This window comes from Oenanthe melanoleuca, chromosome 2 (genome assembly GCF_029582105.1).
Source record: "Oenanthe melanoleuca isolate GR-GAL-2019-014 chromosome 2, OMel1.0, whole genome shotgun sequence".
Lineage (NCBI taxonomy): Eukaryota > Metazoa > Chordata > Aves > Passeriformes > Muscicapidae > Oenanthe > Oenanthe melanoleuca.
In genome coordinates, this window is record NC_079335.1 from 29,247,767 (window position 1) to 29,270,128 (window position 22,362).

The 22,362-nt window shown below is 37.1% G+C and overlaps 1 protein-coding gene across 1 annotated transcript in view; it reads right to left on the reverse strand.

The window, feature by feature from the left end:
* Positions 1 to 3,280: 3,280 nt before the first annotated feature.
* Positions 3,281 to 22,362, reverse strand: part of PKIA (cAMP-dependent protein kinase inhibitor alpha) — a 44,924-nt gene continuing 25,842 nt past the window's right edge. The window contains exons 2-3 of the mRNA XM_056485097.1: positions 10,626 to 10,803; positions 3,281 to 5,798 (exon numbers count right to left, since the gene is read on the reverse strand). Coding sequence (XP_056341072.1) covers positions 5,719 to 5,798; positions 10,626 to 10,776 — 231 coding nt within the window. The 5' untranslated portion in view covers positions 10,777 to 10,803 and the 3' untranslated portion in view covers positions 3,281 to 5,718. The remainder of the gene's footprint in view (positions 5,799 to 10,625; positions 10,804 to 22,362) is intronic.

Sequence of the window (22,362 nt, forward strand, 5' to 3'; positions counted from 1 at the left end):
TTTCATAATCCTAAAGGATGTGTCACAAGACTTGCTGGAGAAAGAACATATTCCAGAGAGTGAAAAGAGAAAACATTTGTTTATTTAAAATTGAACCCACTGCTGCACTAAGGCACCTTTGAGACATCAGGAAAGAAGGTAGAAAATAGGTTTACTCACCAGAGCTCTCTTCTGTTTTGTCCTTCTCTTTGAAACATCTTGGGTTACTTATGTAATAGCCACGAAAACCCTTCATCATTTGTCTCTTTAACACCTAGTTGTTTGGCCCAGATCATGGGAATAGCACAAGGAAAGGAAGGTCTATCATAAACATTCTGTAATACTTTGGAATTTCCCTTCTTCTGAATTTGCCTTGATGACATTTTTGATATTTTTTTGTTTGCTTGTTTGGGTCTTTTTTGTGGTTTTTTTTTTTGGGTTTTTTTTTTTTTTGGGTTTTTTGGTTTTTTTGTGTTTTGTTTTGAGGGATTCTTTTTCTTTTGTTTTGTTTTGGGGGGGAATTCTAGTAATCACAAATTTCAGATTCTTTGATTTTTCTATGGTGACTGTTTAAGCTTATAGTCTATTTGATATACTCAGATATAAATATCAGTAAGTATCACCAGGAAGGTACAGTATTTTGTCTGTGCTGCCAGACTGGTGAATACAGGCTGAGATTCTTTTGGTTGTTCTCAGAGCTATCAGATTTTGCATGAAGACCAGCCAACAATGCACTTCTGATTTCAGTTCATCTACTGCAACCAAGGTCTACTTTAAAACCCCAGGTTTACTTCCAGTAGTTATGGAAAACTTATTTATGGGGTGCCTGGGGAAGTTCTGAAAAATAATGTTTTAAGAGATTAAGTACAAAAGCCAAGGCCATAATTCAGTAATGTAAAAGATACATTTAAAATACTCCACGGCCATTATTTTCAAAGATTTTTCTCAATCCCTTAATCCCTGTTGATCCATCGTGGCTGTTTGGACCTTTGTTTCTACGGGTGGGTTTAATTTTGAATCCTTCTATTTAAAAATACACCCCAGTGCCACCAGGAGGTGTCCGTGTGCCATTTTTTGGTTACTTTCCAGGGTGCTTGCCTTTATTTATTTTCTGGGGCAGAGGTCCATAATAATGCCATATTAGTAGCAGTTTTTATATAACCATTATTATTATTATTATTATTATTATTATACACTGTTGGTGTTTGCACTTCCAAACAAATGAGGATGTGTTTATGTCCAGATTTCTTTCTTCTTTCCACGGATGAGAATTACAGATGAAAAAGACCTGTTGAGTCATCCATCTTCTTCCCTTCTGGCATGCCCTGTTCTCTGAAATATACTGTATAATGTATTGAGTGAGGATTTCAGTCTGTTGCTAGGGAAATGATGACTATAATCAGATGTTACACAGTCTACATTTTGACTGCATTGCAGGATCAAAGATGAGGCTGTGAAAACAAAGATTTTTACTGAAACATTTAAGTTGTACTTGTGTATAATTTCCAGGAAGACAGGAATGTATACTTCAAAAAGCTAAATCTCTCACAGTATTTTTATGTTGCATATTCCCATTTGGTCTGTGATGTTTAATTGGGAAGTATATTGTGTAGTTTCAGTGCAAATACAGGCATAAAATATATACAGATCCATAGGACATTACAAACAACTACAAGAAATTCTATTATACTTCAGCCTAAAGAAGAGCCATTTTTATTCAGAAGTATACACCAGAGTGGATAGTAAATCTATTTTCACTTGAACATCAGATAGGAAGAATTAATTGATAAAATATGCGTGGTGATAAAAGGTATGGTTCAGTTGCACTCCACAGGGTCTCTTGAAAATCCTGTTCCAACCAAACTACAATACATAGGACGGAAATAAACCAGCCAGGAAGAGATGCAGAGCAAAACAAAGTAAAAAGTTGGCAAAAATGCAGCAATTCAATGTAGGAACACTGCTGAGGTAAGGCAAACTGCATCAAAGCTGAAGTTACTATACTGTGCTCAGTCTCAACAGCAACTCCCAGTCCTTCCTCTGAACAAAATTCAGTGGTATTTCTGAAACAACACCCAAAATTCTCCAATTTAATTGAGACAGGCATTCATACTGTAGAAATCCCATCTTAACCCCTTTGGTAATTGCTCCGTTTGGGCATCAGATAATTAATTATCCATTTGCACTCCTAGGAGGATACACCTTTTTCCACTTCAAAATTTTGGAAGAAAAATTGCAAGAGAAATTACACAGATGAAGACCAAGTATTGGTCTGACTGACACTTTTTCACATTCAATAATCGTATTACCAAAGGTCATGGTGAACTTTTGGCCCTAAAATGATGGTTTGATGAACTAACAAACGTGTGTACTTGCTGCTGGCTTTTTGAAGCACATGGCCAGCATTAATAGAAATAAGCTGAAGAAAGAAATGCCAGTATCTCTGTCCAATTACAGTGCTAAAAGTTGTTTGTTTCAGGTGGACAGGGAACCTGAACCTTGCAAGTGCAAAGCTTGTGGATATAATCATAGACTCTATTATGGAAACAAGAGACTTCTTAAGAGATGGTCCTTCAGAGTGACCAAAGCACTAAAAACATCCATCTAAAGAGACTGCAAACCCCCACCCCCAAATGAAACAATAAACCCACCATCATCCCACCAAAGCCAAACCTTTAAAGGATAAGGAGTATTCTATTATGCTGATTTTTCCAGACCTGACTTTGTTGTGTCTATATCGGTTTTTGGGAAGATCTTTCTATGATAAGCATGGATTAAACATACATTTAACTATCATGAACACAATAAAATAGAAAGAAGATACTGGAAGAGAAGCCGGAGTGTCAGGTTAACTGAAAAAGATAATTAACAGAAACAAAAATAACCCAGTCAAAGTCTGGTTCTGCCATCAGTGTCCCTGTTATATGATGCAATCACACAGAAGTAAAGGTGTGAATATATTTAAAGTAGGTCTTCTGTAATTGCTTTGGTAACAATAATACTCAAGATACAGTGCTGTGACTTGGCACAGACTAACCACATCTTTACATTAAGTGAGGCCTGCTTATAGATGCTACAGAAATATCCAAAATTAAGACAGCAAGCACAGTTCAAGTGATAAATCAAACACTCATACACTTTTGGGGAAAGAGGAAAATAAATAGTCTTTTACTCCACTAAAATTAACAATGCTATTTTCCATCACAAAGAGATGTGTTTAAAAAACCAGCAAAAGCATTCATAATTCATTTAAAAATGAGAAAAAAGATGAGAAACAGAAGAAACAGGTACAAAATAGAGAGGAAAGGCTGAAATTAATTTTATTTAACAACACAAAATAATTAAGAAGGAAACTATAGTGAAATAAAGAAAAGCAGTAAGAAAAATAAGGAAAACCATCACTTTAATATACTGTAAATGCTTATTTCACTATTGCCTTTTTCTGCAACATTTTACTGATGATATTTCATGGATCATCAATAAAGTAACACTATAAAAAAACTCTAGAATCCTATTTCCTTCTGGCATTTGTGCTAGATTGACAGTAACTAGTCCATGACAAAGGGCAACCAGTTCAGCTTAAAGACTTGATGCAAGAGCAGAAGGGGGAGAAATAATTAAAAAAAGGGTCAATAATAATGTGTTAAGTTTGAAAGGAACACCAAGTGAAACAAATGAATGAAAATTGTTTAAGGATAACAGTATTTCTTCTCTTACCAAGAAGATAGGGCATTTGACAGCTAATAAGACAGCAAGGCATTCAGCTTCCAAACACTAAAAGGTGAGAGTTAATATTACACGCATGAGCCACAAGCATACGGCCGGCTTGTTTTTTATTAACACTAATAAATGATCTCATAATACTGATCAGAAGTGGGTTTTTTCCTCCACATTTCTCACAAAAGATTTTCAGGTGACAAATACTATGATACATATGGTAGAAACAAACAGCTGTGGCCACAAAGATGTTTTGTTAACTGATGATTAATATATTCAGGAAGCAATCACACTATTCATTAGTAAAAGTTTACAAACATTAAAAAGTGCATAACATTTGAAACCAACAACACAAAAATATATATAATATATATACTATATATAAAGTGACATCACCTCCTATTAATAAAAGAAAACAAATCTTCTGACCTTGTGATTGGTGCTTGTGTGATTGCCATGGTTTACTATCAGTCACTCTCTTCACTCACCTTAGTCACACAGAGGTGTGGCTGCCCCATTTTGCAGCATTCAGCCTCATGTATGGCCTTGTCTATTGGGGCAGGATGAGGGGGAAAAACAAATCAATCAGCAATAGCTACTGCAGAACAGGTTATTAATTTGCAGATATATTAAGTGATATCCTGGATGGACAAGCTATCCTGGTATTTTGACGGAGGCCCAGTTTGGACTGTCATTTTGGAATAGATGAAATGGGAAAAACCCTAGTCTTTGGGTGCTAGATGCCAAGTCTCTCACCTCCCTTTCCAGCTGCAAGCCACAAGGCTACTACAGTAGACAGCAGCACTTGGCTGTTCTGGTGCATCAGTAGCAGGTTACTGGCTGTGCAAATTCAACAGCCTGATCAACTGAGACAAAGGCAAGGAATTGTAAAAACTGAACACCTGGCTGGATCCAGCCCAGGAGCCACTCATTGGACTATACTGCAGTCTAAAACTCATTTCAGAATACACAATTGGCAATAACCTACGCCAGTTATTTTCCCATGTGTAAACAAGGCCTATCTTTTACAATGTGAATCAGGAAAACCTCTAGCACCATGGAATTAGTTTGAATTTTAACCCATTTAAGGTTATAAATGTATTCTTAAAACTACTGTAACAATAAAATACTTGGAATAACATTTTAAAAAAATATCTCAGAGAAAGATTAAGAAATTGGGACCAAAATTAGAAAAATGGGAAAGAATAACATAAAGGATTCAATTTGAGTCTCTGATATGCAACTAACTACAAGTGAGTGGCAAAACTGTATCAAGGACACAACACACGCTCAAGTATTCACATTAACAAATCGTTTTGAAGGCTCATCTAGTAACAAATTAGAGTGTTGCTGAGTCATTTAGGTTTAGGCATAATCAATTTAGCAGTTGATGTTCAGATCTATCATGTGCACATCACCACCTTATGCAGAAAACCAGCCCTTTCAAAACGTGTGGTAGAAAAATTCACAGTAACAGAAATATTCTTCATAAGCAGTTGAGAAGGGGCAGTGTGGAGCATCTAAGTCGTACAATACAAAAACCATTGTAAATAACAGAGCTGTAAAACAGATGCAAAGTTCTAAAAACAGTGCTTTCTTTACAGTCCTTATAATGGGCAAACACTTTGGCCAGAGAATTTTAGACTCTGAGGATCACACAAGCCTTTGCTTAAGATACACAACTAGATCCTCTGATGCTTCAAAGGCCATTTGCTACAAGATTTACCTGTTCTACTTTCTAAAAGTGTTCCCATCGAGTAGTCATTATGAAGGGATCCATCTGATGACACTATCCCAAAAAATCAATACATGTTCAACCATTGCTAATGACAGAGGTAGAGAAAATTCTGTCTTCTGTCACAGCTTGTACCCAGATTTTTAGCATTGTGTTGAGTGGGTTCCAGCAGTGAAGACACATGCACTTTCTTTTCTACCAGCTTGCTCATGGAAACAAATTTGTTCCAGCACACTCTTGTAGCCTGAAAACATCCAGCAGCTGCTCCACTCGGTCAAAGTCGGATGTCAGCTTTCTTGCTTTGCTGCCTCCCCTTGGGCCTCCCCGCTTTGCTCACTTGGATTTCGTTGTGCATCTCCTTCTCCTTCTATAACATAGGAAAAAAGGATGAGTAATCCACTCTAAAATAAAGAGAACCCTGATTGTTCATCCATCAGTCTCAAAAACAAAGTAAAAATTGAAATTGAAACTGAAATATGAAACTCTTGACTACTAAGATAGCTATACTTTGTTTCAGAAAGTATCTCTTGAGATGCAAATTCCTAGCTGCAATCACAAGTATCACTTTAAATAAATACCAAAGGTAGCTAAAAATTAATGCATTCAACAAAATATTTTTGAAAATTTCTTCACTATGATGCTATAACAGTATCAAAGAAAAAAAACCTCACTGCACCAATCTGAGCAGAGTTTGCTACAAAGAGATGTAACTTCAATAAAAGCAATAACTTATTAAATCTGCTTTAGTTCTGTGCATCCATTCTCAGCATCACGTCCACAGTTCAGCCCAGCTGTCTCACTGCAAACCACAGAATGACCTGAGGAGCAGATCACACCCTACAGAGGCACAGTGAGCAGGCAACTCACACTCTGTCTAACCAAGGCTAAGAAAAGCATTATCAAATGCTTTTACTATCTATATGCAAAGTATTGTATTTTACATAACAATGAAAGACCTCACAGGTTCAGGCAACAGGAAGGTAAGGGCAAGTGAGACACAAGTCCCTGAACACAGGACTGATCAGCTATAGATACACAACAGGGAATACTGTGAAGACATACATTGTCTCTTGTATGTTGCAGTGTTGAAATGGCTTGATAAATTAAGGGAAGAAAATTCCATGGCTAGATTGTAAGGAGGTCAAAATACATGCAGCGCCTCTTAATTTTAATCTACAGATCTTTAAAATGAAGGCAGGGTTCTCAATGCAGATATTTATTGTTTCCTCATTTCAGATCATATGGCACATCTGCAGATTAATTTCTGTTTATAGAAATAAGCATCATAAACGCCTTCTCTTTTCTGTGTAGAAGAAAGGGCACATTGGTAGTGGAAAAAAGTTCTTTGCCTTGCAAAGAACATTGCAAACAGCTTAGACATGCCAAGCTGTGTTTTGTGCATGCACTGAGTATTTAGGCAGGAAAATGCCTTAAAGGGTACTGTGAATTATCACATTCAACCTGATGAAACGTTGTGTGGAAAGTTGATTACCTACTAAACAGTGAGGTTGTTTTGTTCAATTACGGTTTAAGTAGTAAATATAAAATTGTTTTGCAAGGCACTTTCTCAGAAAACTCTTCTTCACTTTCACCTCTCAAATTAGAAAGGATTCCACGAGCATGGATCTACATGAGATTATTTACTATTGGACAGAAACCCCTTTAGCCCCATTTGTCCAAACACTTTCTACAAGCCTCCTACATTTGTTCTGATTCTGCAGAAGATGCGATGAGTGTAATTTTAAGGTTTTGTTTCTTTTTTGCCTGCTCTGCCCTCCATTTATTCTGACTACTTCTATGTGGGCAAGCCAAACTTTCCTGGTGGAAATCTTATTAACAAAAAGAATACGAAAAAGAATCCCAAAACTGAAGAGCAAAAAACACTCTTGCAAGTTATTTATGTTTAAAAGAAAAATCACTTCTCGACAAAATGCCTAAACATTTCGCTACCTTAAACAGAGCACAGGGATCCAGAGAAAGAACACTAAGGTTCTAATATACCACTTCTTGAAAGACTCTTCTCAACTTGCTGAAAAAAAAAAACCTCACTAATGTAATCCTTTTAACCTATACTACACTATCTTGCTACCAGCTTTTTCTTTCTACTGGCAGAGCTCTCTTACTAAAGGCTTTAAAATATATTTACAGAGATAAATTTGCTTTTGAGTTCTGAGAATCCCAAAACTGCTAATCAAATTGCTTTTCTTCCTTTAAAACCTGATGGCTAGAAAATCTCAAGAACAAGACTGTAATTTTTACACAGCATTTTGAAAGCAGCAGGCAGTATCAATAAAAGAAACAAAACCAAATAATAAAATACTCTAAGCCACAATACAATTGTGTGAGTTGGTCAGCTGGCTACACTTACCTCCTGCTAATGTGCAGCTTTTAACTCAATTTTCTTCCTGTAACATTACTGACTCTACAGTGTCTGTCACTATTCCTTCTGCTTACACCCAAAACACTTCTACCCTGGACTAAAATCAATTACTTTCAATCACTAATTTTTACAGTCAGTTATTCATTCTGGTACCATATGTCTTCAACATGCTATTACCCCCATTATTTGCAGATGCTTGGACCACTAGAACTTTTACAAGGAAATGTCCTTTTCACGTTTGTGTTCTATAGCACTTAGAAAACCAGGAGTTTGTTTTAGAGATTAGATCTGCAGAGACTTGTCCTCATTCTTCCTTGTATTTTTTCCTCACTACTTCATTTAGCTACAACCTGCAAGATGATCAAGTTTCTTGGATTGCACTGGTTACCTTGAGAGTGTTGAGCAGGAGAGCTACCTGCTGATTTCCCAGTTAAAATCTTTCTTTTGCTTCTGTCTTATGATTTCTCTTCCTGTTTTCTATCTATCAGATGTACACAGTGTTGCTTTTACTTCATTTAGATAAAACGTGTTTGCACAGTCCTTGGAACCTGTATTCTGGGGTTTGGTAAATATATCCACTGCACAGATAATAATAACAGCTTGTTAGCTTGCTATGGACAAAGAAAACTGGGACAGTTGTTTTGAAGGGAGAGTATCACACGGCAATTATACTTATTATACATAATTATGCAGTAAACTCTTGATTATCTGTTGTTGGCTCATTGATGAGGGGATTATCCAACACTCACTTCAGGTATCAGCTACTGAGTAACAGAAAAACACATTGTCTTTGAACAAGTCTAATGCTGTTAAAAGCTGTTCTGTTTTTTTACAGGAAACATATCTGCAGTCTTTTCAAAGTGAATGTACTAAATATGTTTGAGTAGTTTAATTTACATATGTTTTATAACCACCTTTTTTTTTCCCCTTAAACATCTGCATTATCCTACTCTGCCATTTCTGCAAGCAGTTGAAAGCAAACACACTTGCATTTTTGCAAGAAAATGCATGCAGCTGTAATAGGAATAAAAGGAAAGAATCGAAACATGATGTCTATATTTATATAATTAAGTTGTATTTAGCATAAATTGTTTGACATGCTCCTTGAAAGAAATAAGGCATAGCTCCCAAACTGTGTTCTCTTCTTAATCCTGTCAGGTGTGATGCACAAATGCACCCTACAAGCCTTAATATATTCTGAACTGGGATTTTATATGCAAAATATTTTTTTAGCCTCTCTTGATTTGGAATGACATTATGTGATAATACACTAATACTCACATGAATGCTAGGTAAGGCAATGCCTTTTCTGGTATTTTTGGTTTGGAGGTTTTTACTTGGGCCCTAGTTGTACTAATAATACAGAATTTAAATGTATTTTCATTTGATAATGGAAACTGCATAACCTTCTGAAGAAGTATGCAAACATTTCTGTGTTTCTGCTAAGGTGATTTTATGAGCAGCTCTGTATACTTTCCTGCATTGATTAAGCTACCAGGGCTTCAAAAGGGATTACCAACAAGAACTAAAGAGACTCCTGAAAACACATTTCTGGCTTATAATAACTCCACTGTTTAACTTAAAAATAGGGAATGTTTTTATCTTCTAAATGGACAAGATTAAAGACAATTTTGGTAAGTTTAAATCTGAGACTAAGAAAATTAAAGCACAAAGGAACATTGGCATTACGCCTTTCGAATGGCACCTACTTTCTATTTTTCCAACATTTTACACCTGTTCCCACTAAAATAAAAAGACATGCCTACACACATACTTATAAAGCATTTTTTAAAATAGAAATAAACTAAAGGCCTTGTCCAGCTAGAATTGCATGCATCTAGAATCTATAGGTCCCAAACTGGTATCAAGGAATGAATTTGCATGTACACTAGAAAGAAGCCCTCCTTCAAAACAGCACTGCAACCACCTCAGCACCATGCTGCCCACACGTGACTGTCCTGTGAAGAGACTGCCTCTCAGAACTCTTGCCTTTATCTCTGAGAAAAGTATGTGCACAAACAGGACAGATGCTTATCAACACTTTCTTCTTTGCTGCATTTATTTTCTTCTGCTATTATTAAAATAAGCAAAACCACGCTTTCCCTAACATCTGAAAAGGTCTTTCTAATATATGTAAGATCCATTTGTTAGCTGCTACTCATCTAACATAAACACCCAGTCATATTACTATTTTTATTTTATGTAAGGTCCACCATTCTCCTTCCTCTGAACTGAATATGCACAAGCATTTAAAAATGTTGGTAATATTAAAGATTTAGGATTGCATTACTGCTTATCACCTTAAAAGAAGGACAAGTATCAGCAGAAAAGAGAAAGAGACAAGGTATTCAGAAACAAAGATCCAGATAAACCAAACAATAATGCATTCCTGTTTCTCTGTCATTTGGCAGCTGATAAAAAGGTAATTTCACAGCAGACACATGGTTTCTCCTACAGGCTTCAAATCAGAGAGTTTCCATTAAAGGATATTATACAGACTTGGGTTTTAAAAAAGACTTCCTTATTTTCTTCCTTATATTCTACTTTTCATACAATTTATCCTGATTTGGACCCTGCCACTAGGCACTCACGGCAGAACAACTTTTCTACTTTCCTTTTTCCAGTGACATGTTGTACTTACAAATAACCACCCTTCCTGTTGATGAAATCTGTGATTCTTCTTGCAGGTAACCTATGTTGATTAGAAAAACAAATATTTCTGCTGCTGAGGGAAAAGGCACATAAACCATGCTTTGTGTACTAGTTCTCAACTTAGTTTTAAATAAAAATAATAAAAGCCCAAAACATACTCACCTGTTTTGTTTATATCAAGCTCTGATAACTTTAAGGCTAGTTCACTAGAGTTCCCACCCGGAGAGGACACAAGGATGTCATGTAATGCATTTCTTCTACCTGTTCTTCCTGAAGCAATAAAGTCTGCATATGTAGATTCCACATCAGTCATTGCTAACAAATATCCACATAGCAGTACCTGGATGGGAGGAAAGAAAGAAAAACAGAAACCACCACTTAGACCACCAGCAAAATAGGTGAGTTTAAAGATTGGGAATAGAGCTAGAAGGTTCCCATTATGGGGCAGATTGAGGCATCTTCTTTTACTGGTTAGCCAGTCTCAAAATTTTGAGAAATCAGAGAAAAAACAGAGTAGAAAGCAAAAACACTGTGTGTATTTTATGCCATCTGTATTCAACAGTATTTTAACCAACTTAATTTTCCATGCTTCATAAAATGATAGTGAATACTTTATAAAAGCAATGACCTCAGCAACATAATTTCTTTATAGAGTTGTCTCCGCTTTTAATATTAGCTGAGATGTAGGAGGTAGGCAGGGGGAGGAACAAAGTTCTTTTCTACAAAAAGCAGAGTGCAACGAGTAAGAAAGTACAAATCGATAACGCTTTTGTATGAAGAGCCCTGTGCTCATACACAGACATAGTTATGTTTTGTATATTTTCTTTACTGTTAGTATTAGTTTTGGCATTGTATACAGACCTCTTCATGTTCAACTTATTTTGGTGTGGTAGTTTCCCTAAAGTAAATGCATTACCATAATGTTCCTGAAGTGAGTGGAGACGTGCTACCAGAGCAAGCAGAATAGCTAAACTAGAATGCAGTGGTTTGAAAGCAGCTCTCTGTAAGCTAGGTATAAATTCAGAACTTATTTTCATTAGAAAACAATTATTTTCTTGTATCATTATGGAATAATGTGATGATGTGCATTAATGTAAGATCTGACAAGGATACAAGGAATACAAGCTGCTATTTCAACCTCGGTAAGAGAAAGATTCGCCGCCCTGCTACAATACATGCTACAGATCTAAGCTATCAGGATTTTATTTTCTTAATTTATAAAATGTTAAAGAGCATGGGGAGGAGCACTTTCTCTCGCTCATCACGTTGCTTTTTCTGTAGTTTCATGTGTACGTGTCTAAGGTTTCCTGTAAAATGCTAGGCAACCCTGCTTTCCTCATGTTTTGTTTCCATGTCATAGGGGAATCAGGGAAGCTTTCTGCTAGAGGAGTACTCCAAAGAAAAGAAACACTACAGAACTACTAATCAAATCAGTACCCCCACAGTTATATGCTTCCTTCATTTCTAAGAAGAATTTCTCTGGTTTTGCACACTGCAGACAGAGGACATGGTCATACAGGCAGCAACTCACAGCTGCCTATAGCGAGAAGCTTTAGCTGTTACTAAAGTAGCCAAAATTTCACATTTGCTGAGAACGCACAAATCTCTTTAATCAGTTCCTGCTGCAGGTGCTGGACACTGAAGCAGCTCTTGAAGTCATCACAAACATTAACAGCAGCAAAAGGTTCAGCTTTCTCCCTTCAAATAAACGAAAAAAACCTCTCATTTTTTAGAAATACTTTTTATTTAAAAAAATACATACAAAAAAGACAACAGCCAATCCATTTCCACCCTCACCTCTGAACAACTTTACAAACCATGCTCACTCCTCATCTTCGTTCCATTCCTCACCTCCCCAGATTCAGTCAGCTGTATGAGGGTGTACATATGATGTGTGTGAGAAGCCAAGAAAAGGGTTCTACACCATATTTTATTCAGTCTAAAAATAACTATATCAAGTATCATTGCAAGACTAACTGACTTGAAAGGAAGTTCACTGCTATCAAGCATTGGTGTCCCATGCCAAACACTAAATGGCTGACAAGGCTAATTTTACTCTTATAATCAACCACTATGATACAGGAAACTGCTTAAAAAAACCCCAAAGTAACAAAGAAACAAAAACTCAACAAACCAACAACCAAAAGAAAATTAAATCCACAAAACCTAACACTACCACCTAGGGAGAGAAAAGAGGTCAGAATTGACTGAAAGCCTGCCTGACACACATAAAATAGTGCAGTGTCTCTGTTTAATAACAAAAGCTTTTATGAGAATGAGACCATGTGCATTTCTTCCTCTGAACTGCTCTCTTACTGAAACACTGCAAGAATAATGAAGCAAGTGAGAAGCCTACTGTTTGTTCTTTGCCCAAGGTGCAGACACTGCAATGCCAAATATATCAACCATGTAGTAATGCAGGATGTAACTTGCAAAGGTGAAGGGAAACAATGAGGACAATTTTTATAAGAAAACAGCACAAGTTTTCAGACTTACCTGACCCATTCTCTGAAGAGAATCCACCAAAATCAGAGACTAAAATATTTTAAGCAGAATTCACTTATATTTGTGCATGCTTTTTATTGCAACTGACTGGCAGAAAAGGAAGTTCAAACAGTGAAAGCAATCAATAGACAGGCTTGGATTTCATATTAGTGTAGGACCAATCCAAAGTCATCACCCCTGTGAAGATATTAATTTTTAGAATAGAATGAACCACCACAGAGTTTTCTCTTCCTCTTTGAAAGGTGCATATGAGTGCATCAGGCTCAGAATAACCAGAGAAGACTCTGACTGAGGTAGAACAAGCTGCAGGGCTGTAAGACTTGCAAAATAATCCAGGCTGTACTCCATGAGAAATTCCCTGGATATACAAACTGCACTCCACTGAATATGCTTCTGTAAGATTATACTGCTCTTGAAACATTCCATAAAAATGGAGAACACCAGGGGAAATCTCAAGCTTATTAAGTTTTAGCTATGAAACAAGCTACAAAACCATGGGAAAATGTACTCGTAAAGAGCTTGTTTTTAAATCTTCATTTTCTGTATGCTCAATATGGGATTACTAACAACGTTCTGATCAAAAAAGAATGTTATCAAACATACATTTATGACACTTCCAAATTTTCCTGTCTGTGTCTCTTTCTAAATATCAAATACCATTCTGTTTTGTATTGGCATTATCTTGAGACATTACTACATAAATATGGAACTCCACTGACATCACCCAAGAGCTCCCCTTCCAATGAATGGCTCAGTGCCCAGCAGTTTGTACTTATTCACTGAAGCAATCATTAAGGAATTAACATTAACTTAAAAAAAAAAAAATCTTTTTTTCCCCCTTCAGTTTCTGTGGAAGGAGTGGAATTTGCTATTAACTCTGGGAAACAGAATTTGAATTTCCTAAATAACTGTATTCACAGGTACTCCTGCATTAGATTGTGGTCAGACCCACTAGTTCTATTAATTTAATTTTTTCAAGAAGTTGCAAAACCAGTGCTCTGCTATGTGGAATTAAACTGAAACAAGAGGGCTACAAATCTCACTGCCCCTGCCAACTGAACCAGCAAACTAAAGAAAGATGGGAGAATAAGGATTAATGAAACCTGCTGTTGCAAGATTGGATTCCTTGGTAAGTGATAAGACTATCCCATCAGAAATCCCCCCCAGCTGTGCTTTACCTTTCTTCCCATGCAGAGTCACTATGCCAGATAATGGCTTAGAGTTTGCATCACAGCACAGGGAATTTTCATACAGTATTTTTATTTCCTCAGATTCTTGGTTTCATAAATGTCTAGAAATATGGGTATCTTAGACTTTTGTCTCTTTCCCTTCCCAACTCCTTCCTCCCAAAAAAATGTGCTAAAAGTTATTTGTAAGTACTTAAGAAATTACATAGGATGAGAATGGTAGAATTGTTGCCTTGGATTTTAGCCAGTCTATCAAGACATTCCTGTACTGTTAATGAATATTCTGTATTGAACATAAGGGGTAGAATCAGCATCCAAGGAATGCAGAAGGACAAAAAAAGGATGGCAAGGATAGGTTCAACAAGGCCAAGTGCTGGGTCCTGAATTTGCATCAGAACAACCCCATGCAATGCTACAGGCTGGAGGAAGAGTGACTGGAAAGCTGCTCAGTGGAAAAGGACCAGGGGATGCTGGTCAGTATCTGCTGAACATGATCCAAAGAGTGCCCAGATGGCCAAGAAGGCCAATGGCATCCTGGCCAGTATCAGAAATATTGTGGTTAGCAGGTTCAGGGCAGTGATTGTCACCCTGTACTCAGCACTGGTGTGGCTGCACCCAAATCCTGAGTTCAGTTTTGGGTCTCTCATGACAAGGACATTGAGTGTGCCCAGAGAAGGGCAATGGAGCTGGGAAATGGGCTGGAGCACAAGCCCTGGGAGGAGTGGCTGAGGGGGCTGGGGGTGCTTAGCCTGGAGAAAAGGAGGTGTTTAGCCAGGAGAAAAGGAGGCTCAGGGGGAATTTATCACTCTAAGCTGCATGAAAGGAGGTTGTAGCCAAGCAGGGGTTGGTCTCTTCTCCCCAGTAACAAGTGACAGGATGAGAGGAAATAGTCTCAACTTGCACCAGGTGTAGTTTAGATTGGATATTAGGAATACTTTGGTCACTAAAATGGTGGTCAGGCATTGGAACAGGCTGTCCAGGGAAGTGGTCAATCACCATGCCTGGAAAAGTTCAAAAGATGTGTAGATGTGTCACTGAGGGCCATGTTTTAGTGGTGAACATCGTGGTGTTTGGTTAATGGTTGGACTCAATCTTAGAGGTCTTTTCCAACCTTAATGATTCTATGATGAGAACATTATAACTTAACAGGTACAAAAAGAATCAGTATCTGTGTTTTCAGAAATTTGCCAGAATACTCCTTTAACTCTACAATCCAATTTATGTTAAATTTTCCATTTCCATGATATACATAGCAAATGTTATCTCACAAGTTTCTGAAGATAACTGTCAAATCTCTATAATTGAAAAAAAAAATTCTAGAAAGTTATTGATGTAACTTCACAAACATAATCCAAATTTGACTGTGTTCCATAATAATTCAGTGAAGTCCAGTATTGCACAGTGCCACTGCTCTCAAGGGTTTGGGAGGAAAAGTACAGAAATTATGTGATACACCAGCATGGATTAAAAATCAGTGTCTCTACTGCTTATGGGCTAGAGGTACCTAGGGTTGTTGAACTTAAGTCTGTTAAGGGACTAGATACCTAAAAGAAGCCCAAGCGGATCTGAAGAACCTGTGCTAATTGGAATTCATTATTATTTCAGAAGGGAGACAGAACAAGAGCAGGCACTTGACATACACAGAGCTTGTCTGTGAATCTGGCACAAGCTGCTGGCAAGCACCAGAGAGCTGCCATTTTCTTGGCAAACCTGCAGTGTGAGGCCAAGAGGTACAATCCTTCCCTGTGTGCTCCGGCTCCTTCTCCATCTATTCTTAATGGCAGCGTCAAATAAGAGATTTTCAAATAAAACTCTCCCAGGCTTTGGCTGCTAAATGTTGTATCACGATCAGCACATTATTTAAATGTAATTATCTATATTCAGCTTTCACAAGGGAACAAAAAAAAAAAAAAAGGAGAAAGAGAATTTGTCATTTAATAGCATGTCTGATTTAGAGAAGGTGTATAATTATGCTTTTAAAATAAATTTTGGTTCCAAATCTAGCCTTAACTTAGAGACAGGGCTACAGGGCTCTTTCCAGTGAGGATACAGATCTATTCCACAGTAACCTGTACCTAGATTTCTATCTTATGCATGGTCTCCTAAACTGAAAGCAATATCAGAGGAATAATTTAACAAATTTTTCTTCCACAGAGATTGGATCTATTGTGTTATACAACAACGTGCTTTTGCCCAAACACAGATGAACAGGAAAATAGCATTAACTCTTGAACACTAATTAAAGAAAATATTAGTAACAATGCAAGATACCAAGCTGGGCAGTATTTTAATCTGCTCTTTGAAAATCCCTCATGTAGTTTTTTCTGTCTGATGTTTCTGAAGTGACCAGCTCCTTAAAATAGTAATGCAGAACAGGTCACTTACCTCTGACAACTAGAAGGTTTTAGGGTGCACATTCTATATGCAACAATCCTAGTACTACTAAAACCTTAATAGAAATTAACAGGCAATTCAGCTGGTTAAACAATAAAACAAAACAAAGAAAATCACCACCTGGGATTTTTTTCAGAAAAAAACTAAGCTTGCTTAAACCTGCATGAAAAAACTCTATGAAGTCAAATATTCTTCAGCTTACAATTTATACAAGGAGATCTTTCACGAAGACAGTTAATAGGTTTTCTTTCTATGTTATCTAAGTTGCAGTTTTCCTGAAGAGATCTACAGAACTGATCTACAATTCTTACCATGTCCTTGCTCAGGCAAATTTTATTATGCCCATGACCATAAGAATTTGGTCTTTCATCCACCATTTAATCTGAGTTCACAAATTTAGTTTTAGCTTCCACTGTTCCATAAAACTGTGCAGTGAAATAGCAGCAGCAAATTAGAAAAAAAAGCAAACATAACCAATGAAGCAATACTACAGAGACCTTGGTTCTTTGGAAAGATACAGGGCAGATATCATTGATGGTTTAGGGAGTAATTAAAAAATAACAAAAAAGGTTTTTATACTTTGAAATTAACACCCTATGGAAGAAAGTAATCACAATATTTAAACAACTACATAGGGACACTCTGCTGGAGAGCAGAAGAGGGTGACCTAAAATCTACCATCACTGTTCACTGCCTAAGCTAAAGAATAGTAATGGCAGGCAAGATGTTTGTGGGAAAAGGCTTTCACTGCTGTGTGACTTTTTACTTGCAGTTTGTGGAGAAGCCTCTTGCCTTGTAAAGGAAAGGAGCAAGTTAAAGCACTACCTTTCAGGACACACTGATACTCTCTATGAACAACAAAACTCACTGCAAGCACCTTACAACCACAGAGATAGATAAAAGCCTCAAGCCAGATGAGAGCATTTTAGCTCCTCACCTGGCAGCCCTGCTGAGCATTCACACATCCACCTGAGCTGAAAGGAGGTCAACGTTTAAAGGTCCTGGGAGGATAAGGCCAGGTATGCAGCACCTTAAATGCTGTGGTGCTCTGAACAAACACAACACTGAACAAATACAGCGTTTGTTCAAAAGGACTGGTTTCAGCCTTTGGACAAAGTGTGTTTATTGGGGTCTTTATATGGCAATCCAGAAGCATGTCTTACAGAATAGCAAGAGGAAAGAAGCCCATGAAGACTATGACACAAAAACCACCCCTCAACAACAAAAACAGGCTCTTGCTCAATTGCTGGGCTCCTGGAAAAGATCATTCTACTGAGAATGAACAACTGACTGGCAGATTGGACAAGCTCGGTGCAGGAAAGACAAGACTTGCTGCAGAAATGTGAAACTGATGTCTGCTTAGGATCAGGATGTTTAGTAGAGGCAATGGGGATTAGGGGGGAGGGAAATTTGTGTGGGCTTTGCTCATGAAGCTCTGTATCTTCCTAACCTTGCCTTTAATTCAAGATTCGTGCTGTAATCGAGTTTATTCCTCAGACGCTTCTGTCAGTAGCGCCAGCATTCACAGGCAGTGATTTAAAGGTATTGATCAACACAGGTCTCATTAGCTGAGACTCTGTTCCTTAGAGAACTTGATATAAGCACTGTAGTGACTATTTTTGTAACAGACACATCTCCTTTAGTCACTGCCTGTGACATGAAGCCATGTCCCCCATGAAACCATATACAATAGTCTGTATATGGCTTCAGAGGGAAAAAAACCTCCAAAACATTGAACAGTCATGATCAGTAACCTGCAAATATTTTGGGCCAAACTGCTGTGAGCCACTGTCTTCCTCACAGACAGCTCTCCAGTGGAAAAAAAAAAAATAAAAATACAAGTTTAGCAAACTTTTATCAGAAGGTTTGATAGCAAGATAGTTCTGTGAATTACCCACAGATGGGTATGAGCCTTCCAATTACTGGTACAGAGGCAGTAACGTGGAAGCCACTCAGATAAAAGGTTTTCTATTAGACAGCTTTCCCATTTTCTGGAAAAGAAGTTTAATACTGTGGAAGAGGCTAAGAACAAGATATATTAGACTATGAGAACTGCATTTGTTCAGCCTTGAGAAAAGAAGGTGTTAGGGGATACCTTATCACCATCCTTCAGTATCTAAAGGATGGCTAGAAAGAAAATGGACACTTTTTACAAGGAGTCACATGGAAAAGATGAGGGGTGATGAGTACAAGTAATTACTGGAGAGATTCCAGCTGGACACAAGAGGAACATTATTTACATTCAGAACACTCATCCATTGGAATAATTTCTTCAGGGAAGTGGTGGATTCTGCAGTATTGGACAACCATAAGATTCAGCTGAGCAGGGTGCTGGGCCATCTTGTCTAGAGATGCTTTTGCCCTCTCCCAGCCTAGTATCATATGATTCTATGAATCCTAACCCTAGATTCTGGTCTACTGAGATTTCAAATTCAGCATCCATAAAATGTTTATCCATGTAAGATCTATTTATTTCCCTCACTATCTACTTTTTTTTTTTTTTTTTTTTTTTTTAACTTTGAAGTTACACATTTTGCTAGATATTACTTTACTAGTACTAAGGCTTTTGAGGTCAAAACAACACCAACACCCCCCAAGAAAAACAAATAAGAAACCCAAACAAACAAAAGAAAAAGCCTTCATTCTCATAACTAAAAAAGAAAGAAAAAAACCCCAAAAGTGGCACAAAGACTGTATGCAGTACACTGTGCTGCACTTTTCCATTTAAATGGGAACCAGCTGTGTTTCCCAAAAATCTAGCTCCATAGCACAAGGGAGCCTCCATTTCTTTGTAAGGGCTCAAATAGTCAGCAAAACTATAGATTTGAATGGCTGAACATTCCTAAGCAATTCATTATAGTTGTTGCAATTCCTAACAGCAAACCACGAAACTAACATGAAGATTCATTGCTCTTTGTTACAAGTCAAGAAATGTAGCCTGTCTCTTCTATATTAACTTATGCCCAACCTGCTAAAATACTTTGTTATACAAAATGCAGCTTTGTTATGCAAAGTTTAAGAACTTGCTTTTCATTGTTTTAAAATATCAGTAAAGGTAATGGCTAGCAAGAAGATTAACTAGCACTGCCAGGACTTAACTATGCATGTGCTGGGCTAGGGGAATATTATGGCATCATAAAAACACAATATGGATGTGAAGAATCAGATTTCAGGTGGGGAGGTACCATCCAGAAAAGGCATTCTGCAGAACAAGACCAGAAAGGAAGAAAAAAGCATATGGAGATAGGGAGGAAGATAATTCAAGAGTTCAGTTAGAGAAACCAGTTTACAATCAAAAAGGAAGATTGTGGTGGACTCTTGCAGCTCTACCAAAAAGCTCACAGTGGAATAACTCAACTCAAGGACTTTACACAGGGCCACTGATTTGACTGCAGGGCTTGGCTCCCCCATTGCAATGGGTTGCTCCCATTCCCAAGTTAGCTAAAGTTTGCATTTTGTGATGTTCTGCATTCTGTCAATTTGACTGATATGTTTACAGCATCTACAACAGCCATTTGCAGGTAACAAAAGCCTTTGAAAGGGAAAGCATGCAGTTAGAACAGCAAAAAGAAAATTTCTAGACAACAGTATCATGACAGCATTTATAACTTAGCATTTATAACAGGAGGATGCACCAGCATTTTCATAAGGTTTCTTCCACAGCTATTTGCTAGGATTCTTCAGTGTTTCAGTACAATGAATAGTCTGGCTATCAAATATTCAAGCTATCTATATGCTCTACAGTTAAGTTGTCCTTATTATTAAAATAAACAGCTGTCCCCCTCACAAGGCAGTTCCCTCAAATCTTTAGGGCAATGTAAACTACCAAACAGAAGCAGCACTTGTTGTATTACGTATCTTTTCAGCAATTTCTGGTGAAGCAGCTCAACTTTTGCATGTGATTACCTTTCAAAATCATGCAGTCATGACTCATCAAGAAAGTATGTGTTGCAGCATCCAGAACAGAAGAGCTTGAGCTTATTACTGTTTCTTCTTGGGCAGTGGCAAACATTGTACTGAAAGCAAAGGATTTACCTTTTCTTGATAGCAAGATCAACCATGACCATGGATTTCTAAATATTAAATACTGGTTCCTATTTGCTTTTAATAAAATCAATTACCTCTCCCAAAAAATAAAACTGCTATAGAAAATTATGCTTCTGTTAAGATCTCACATTTCACGTGCAAGCTTGGAGTTTCTAAAAATACACCCAATGACATCACATTTTTCAGTATTTGCAAAGATAAATACCACTGGGCTAGCCTGAAGACCTGTGAACATGAGACATCTACAGTATATTTTCAATGCCTGGAACAGGGGAAAAAAAATAGGATGGAAAAGGCACTTTATAAAATACTGAATAATGTATTGCAGCACAAAGACATTCACATTCCTGGTTTATCTGGTCGGCTTTTTGATTTGTTAATAACAAATTGCCTTTCCCATCCTTTTTTTTTTGTCCTGTGGCAGGCATTTAAAACCTACTTTACATTTGAATTAGTTTTCTCAGCCATCAGACATTCTGCCTTTTAATTACTATCTAGAAGCTGAAAAAAAAAAAAAAAAGTGAACAATTTGGCTAACAGCATTTCAGTTTTTTCAACTTAAAAGCAGTTCAATTTATTATACCTCACAAAATAGATTCACATTTTCTTTTGTATATCATTTCACTTTAGTTTCTCCTAATCTCAGCCTTACATTTTTCAAGGTTTCCATCATTTTTGCATTCTGTTCCCATGTGTACACTGACTACTTTAGAGACTAAGGACTGCCAGGCTCTGTTGCTATGCAACAGCATAGCCTACTTAGGGCTTCCTGAAATAATTGTCTCAAATGTGCTTTTTTTAGACTTGTTTCCAGCAGGAATACTTTACAGATTCTTTATAATGGACCACTGATATTACCACAATGTTAGACAGTGGTCATCTGGGAAGTATAGGTAGCTACTTAAGATTAAAAAACCACAATGTTACTGCATGCAAAATTCCAGACATACCTGCTGCTTTTTCACAGAGAAGTAAACAACACAAATATCCCTATATTTCTGCCAGATATTATTCTTGTGTATGAGAACCATATATTTATCAGAGGAAAAAAATATTCTTTATTGTTCTTTGTTTCACTCTATTTCATTCAAGGGAAAAGTTCTCTATTTAGAGTATGTCACCCACCACTCAGGAAAAATGAACCCTCTTTATATAAATTATATTATAAATTTAATCATCTCAACAAAATGAACACATATGCAAATATTCTCTATTGCAATTCGTTATCAAATAAGTTGATGTTAGAATTCTTTAGGACAAGGTCCCAAATTTTTAAAATCACACTGTGAATGCCAAAAACTTGATCTGTATTTGTTTTCTGAGGTATCATCAAGCAGCCCCTGAGAAACTGTCCCATGAAACCTTCAATCTTTCTAGCATTCAACAGCATTTTTCTTGTTACAACCTTCTAGTGGCTCCTGCTTCAAGAGTGGAAAAATATGTGTTTTCTTCTTATAGCTGGCATAATTGGGAATTTTAAGTTAATTAATCTCTGTAAAAATACATAGAGCAATATAAATACAAATCTTTTAGAAAAGCATTGATTAATTCCAGAGGGCCAAACGTCTTACAATACACCAGGCTGAGGGATCAAAGGAAGGAGGTCTGACAGCACAGAATACTTTAATGAAAGGAAATATTTTACCTCTTATTCTTTTTTCTCTCTTGTTCACCTTAGCATGTTCAGCAGCAGTTGCATGTACAGAGAGCAGTCTGTCAGTCCAGAATTGTAAAGAGAAAGATGTTTGCCAGAGCCAGAGAAAATA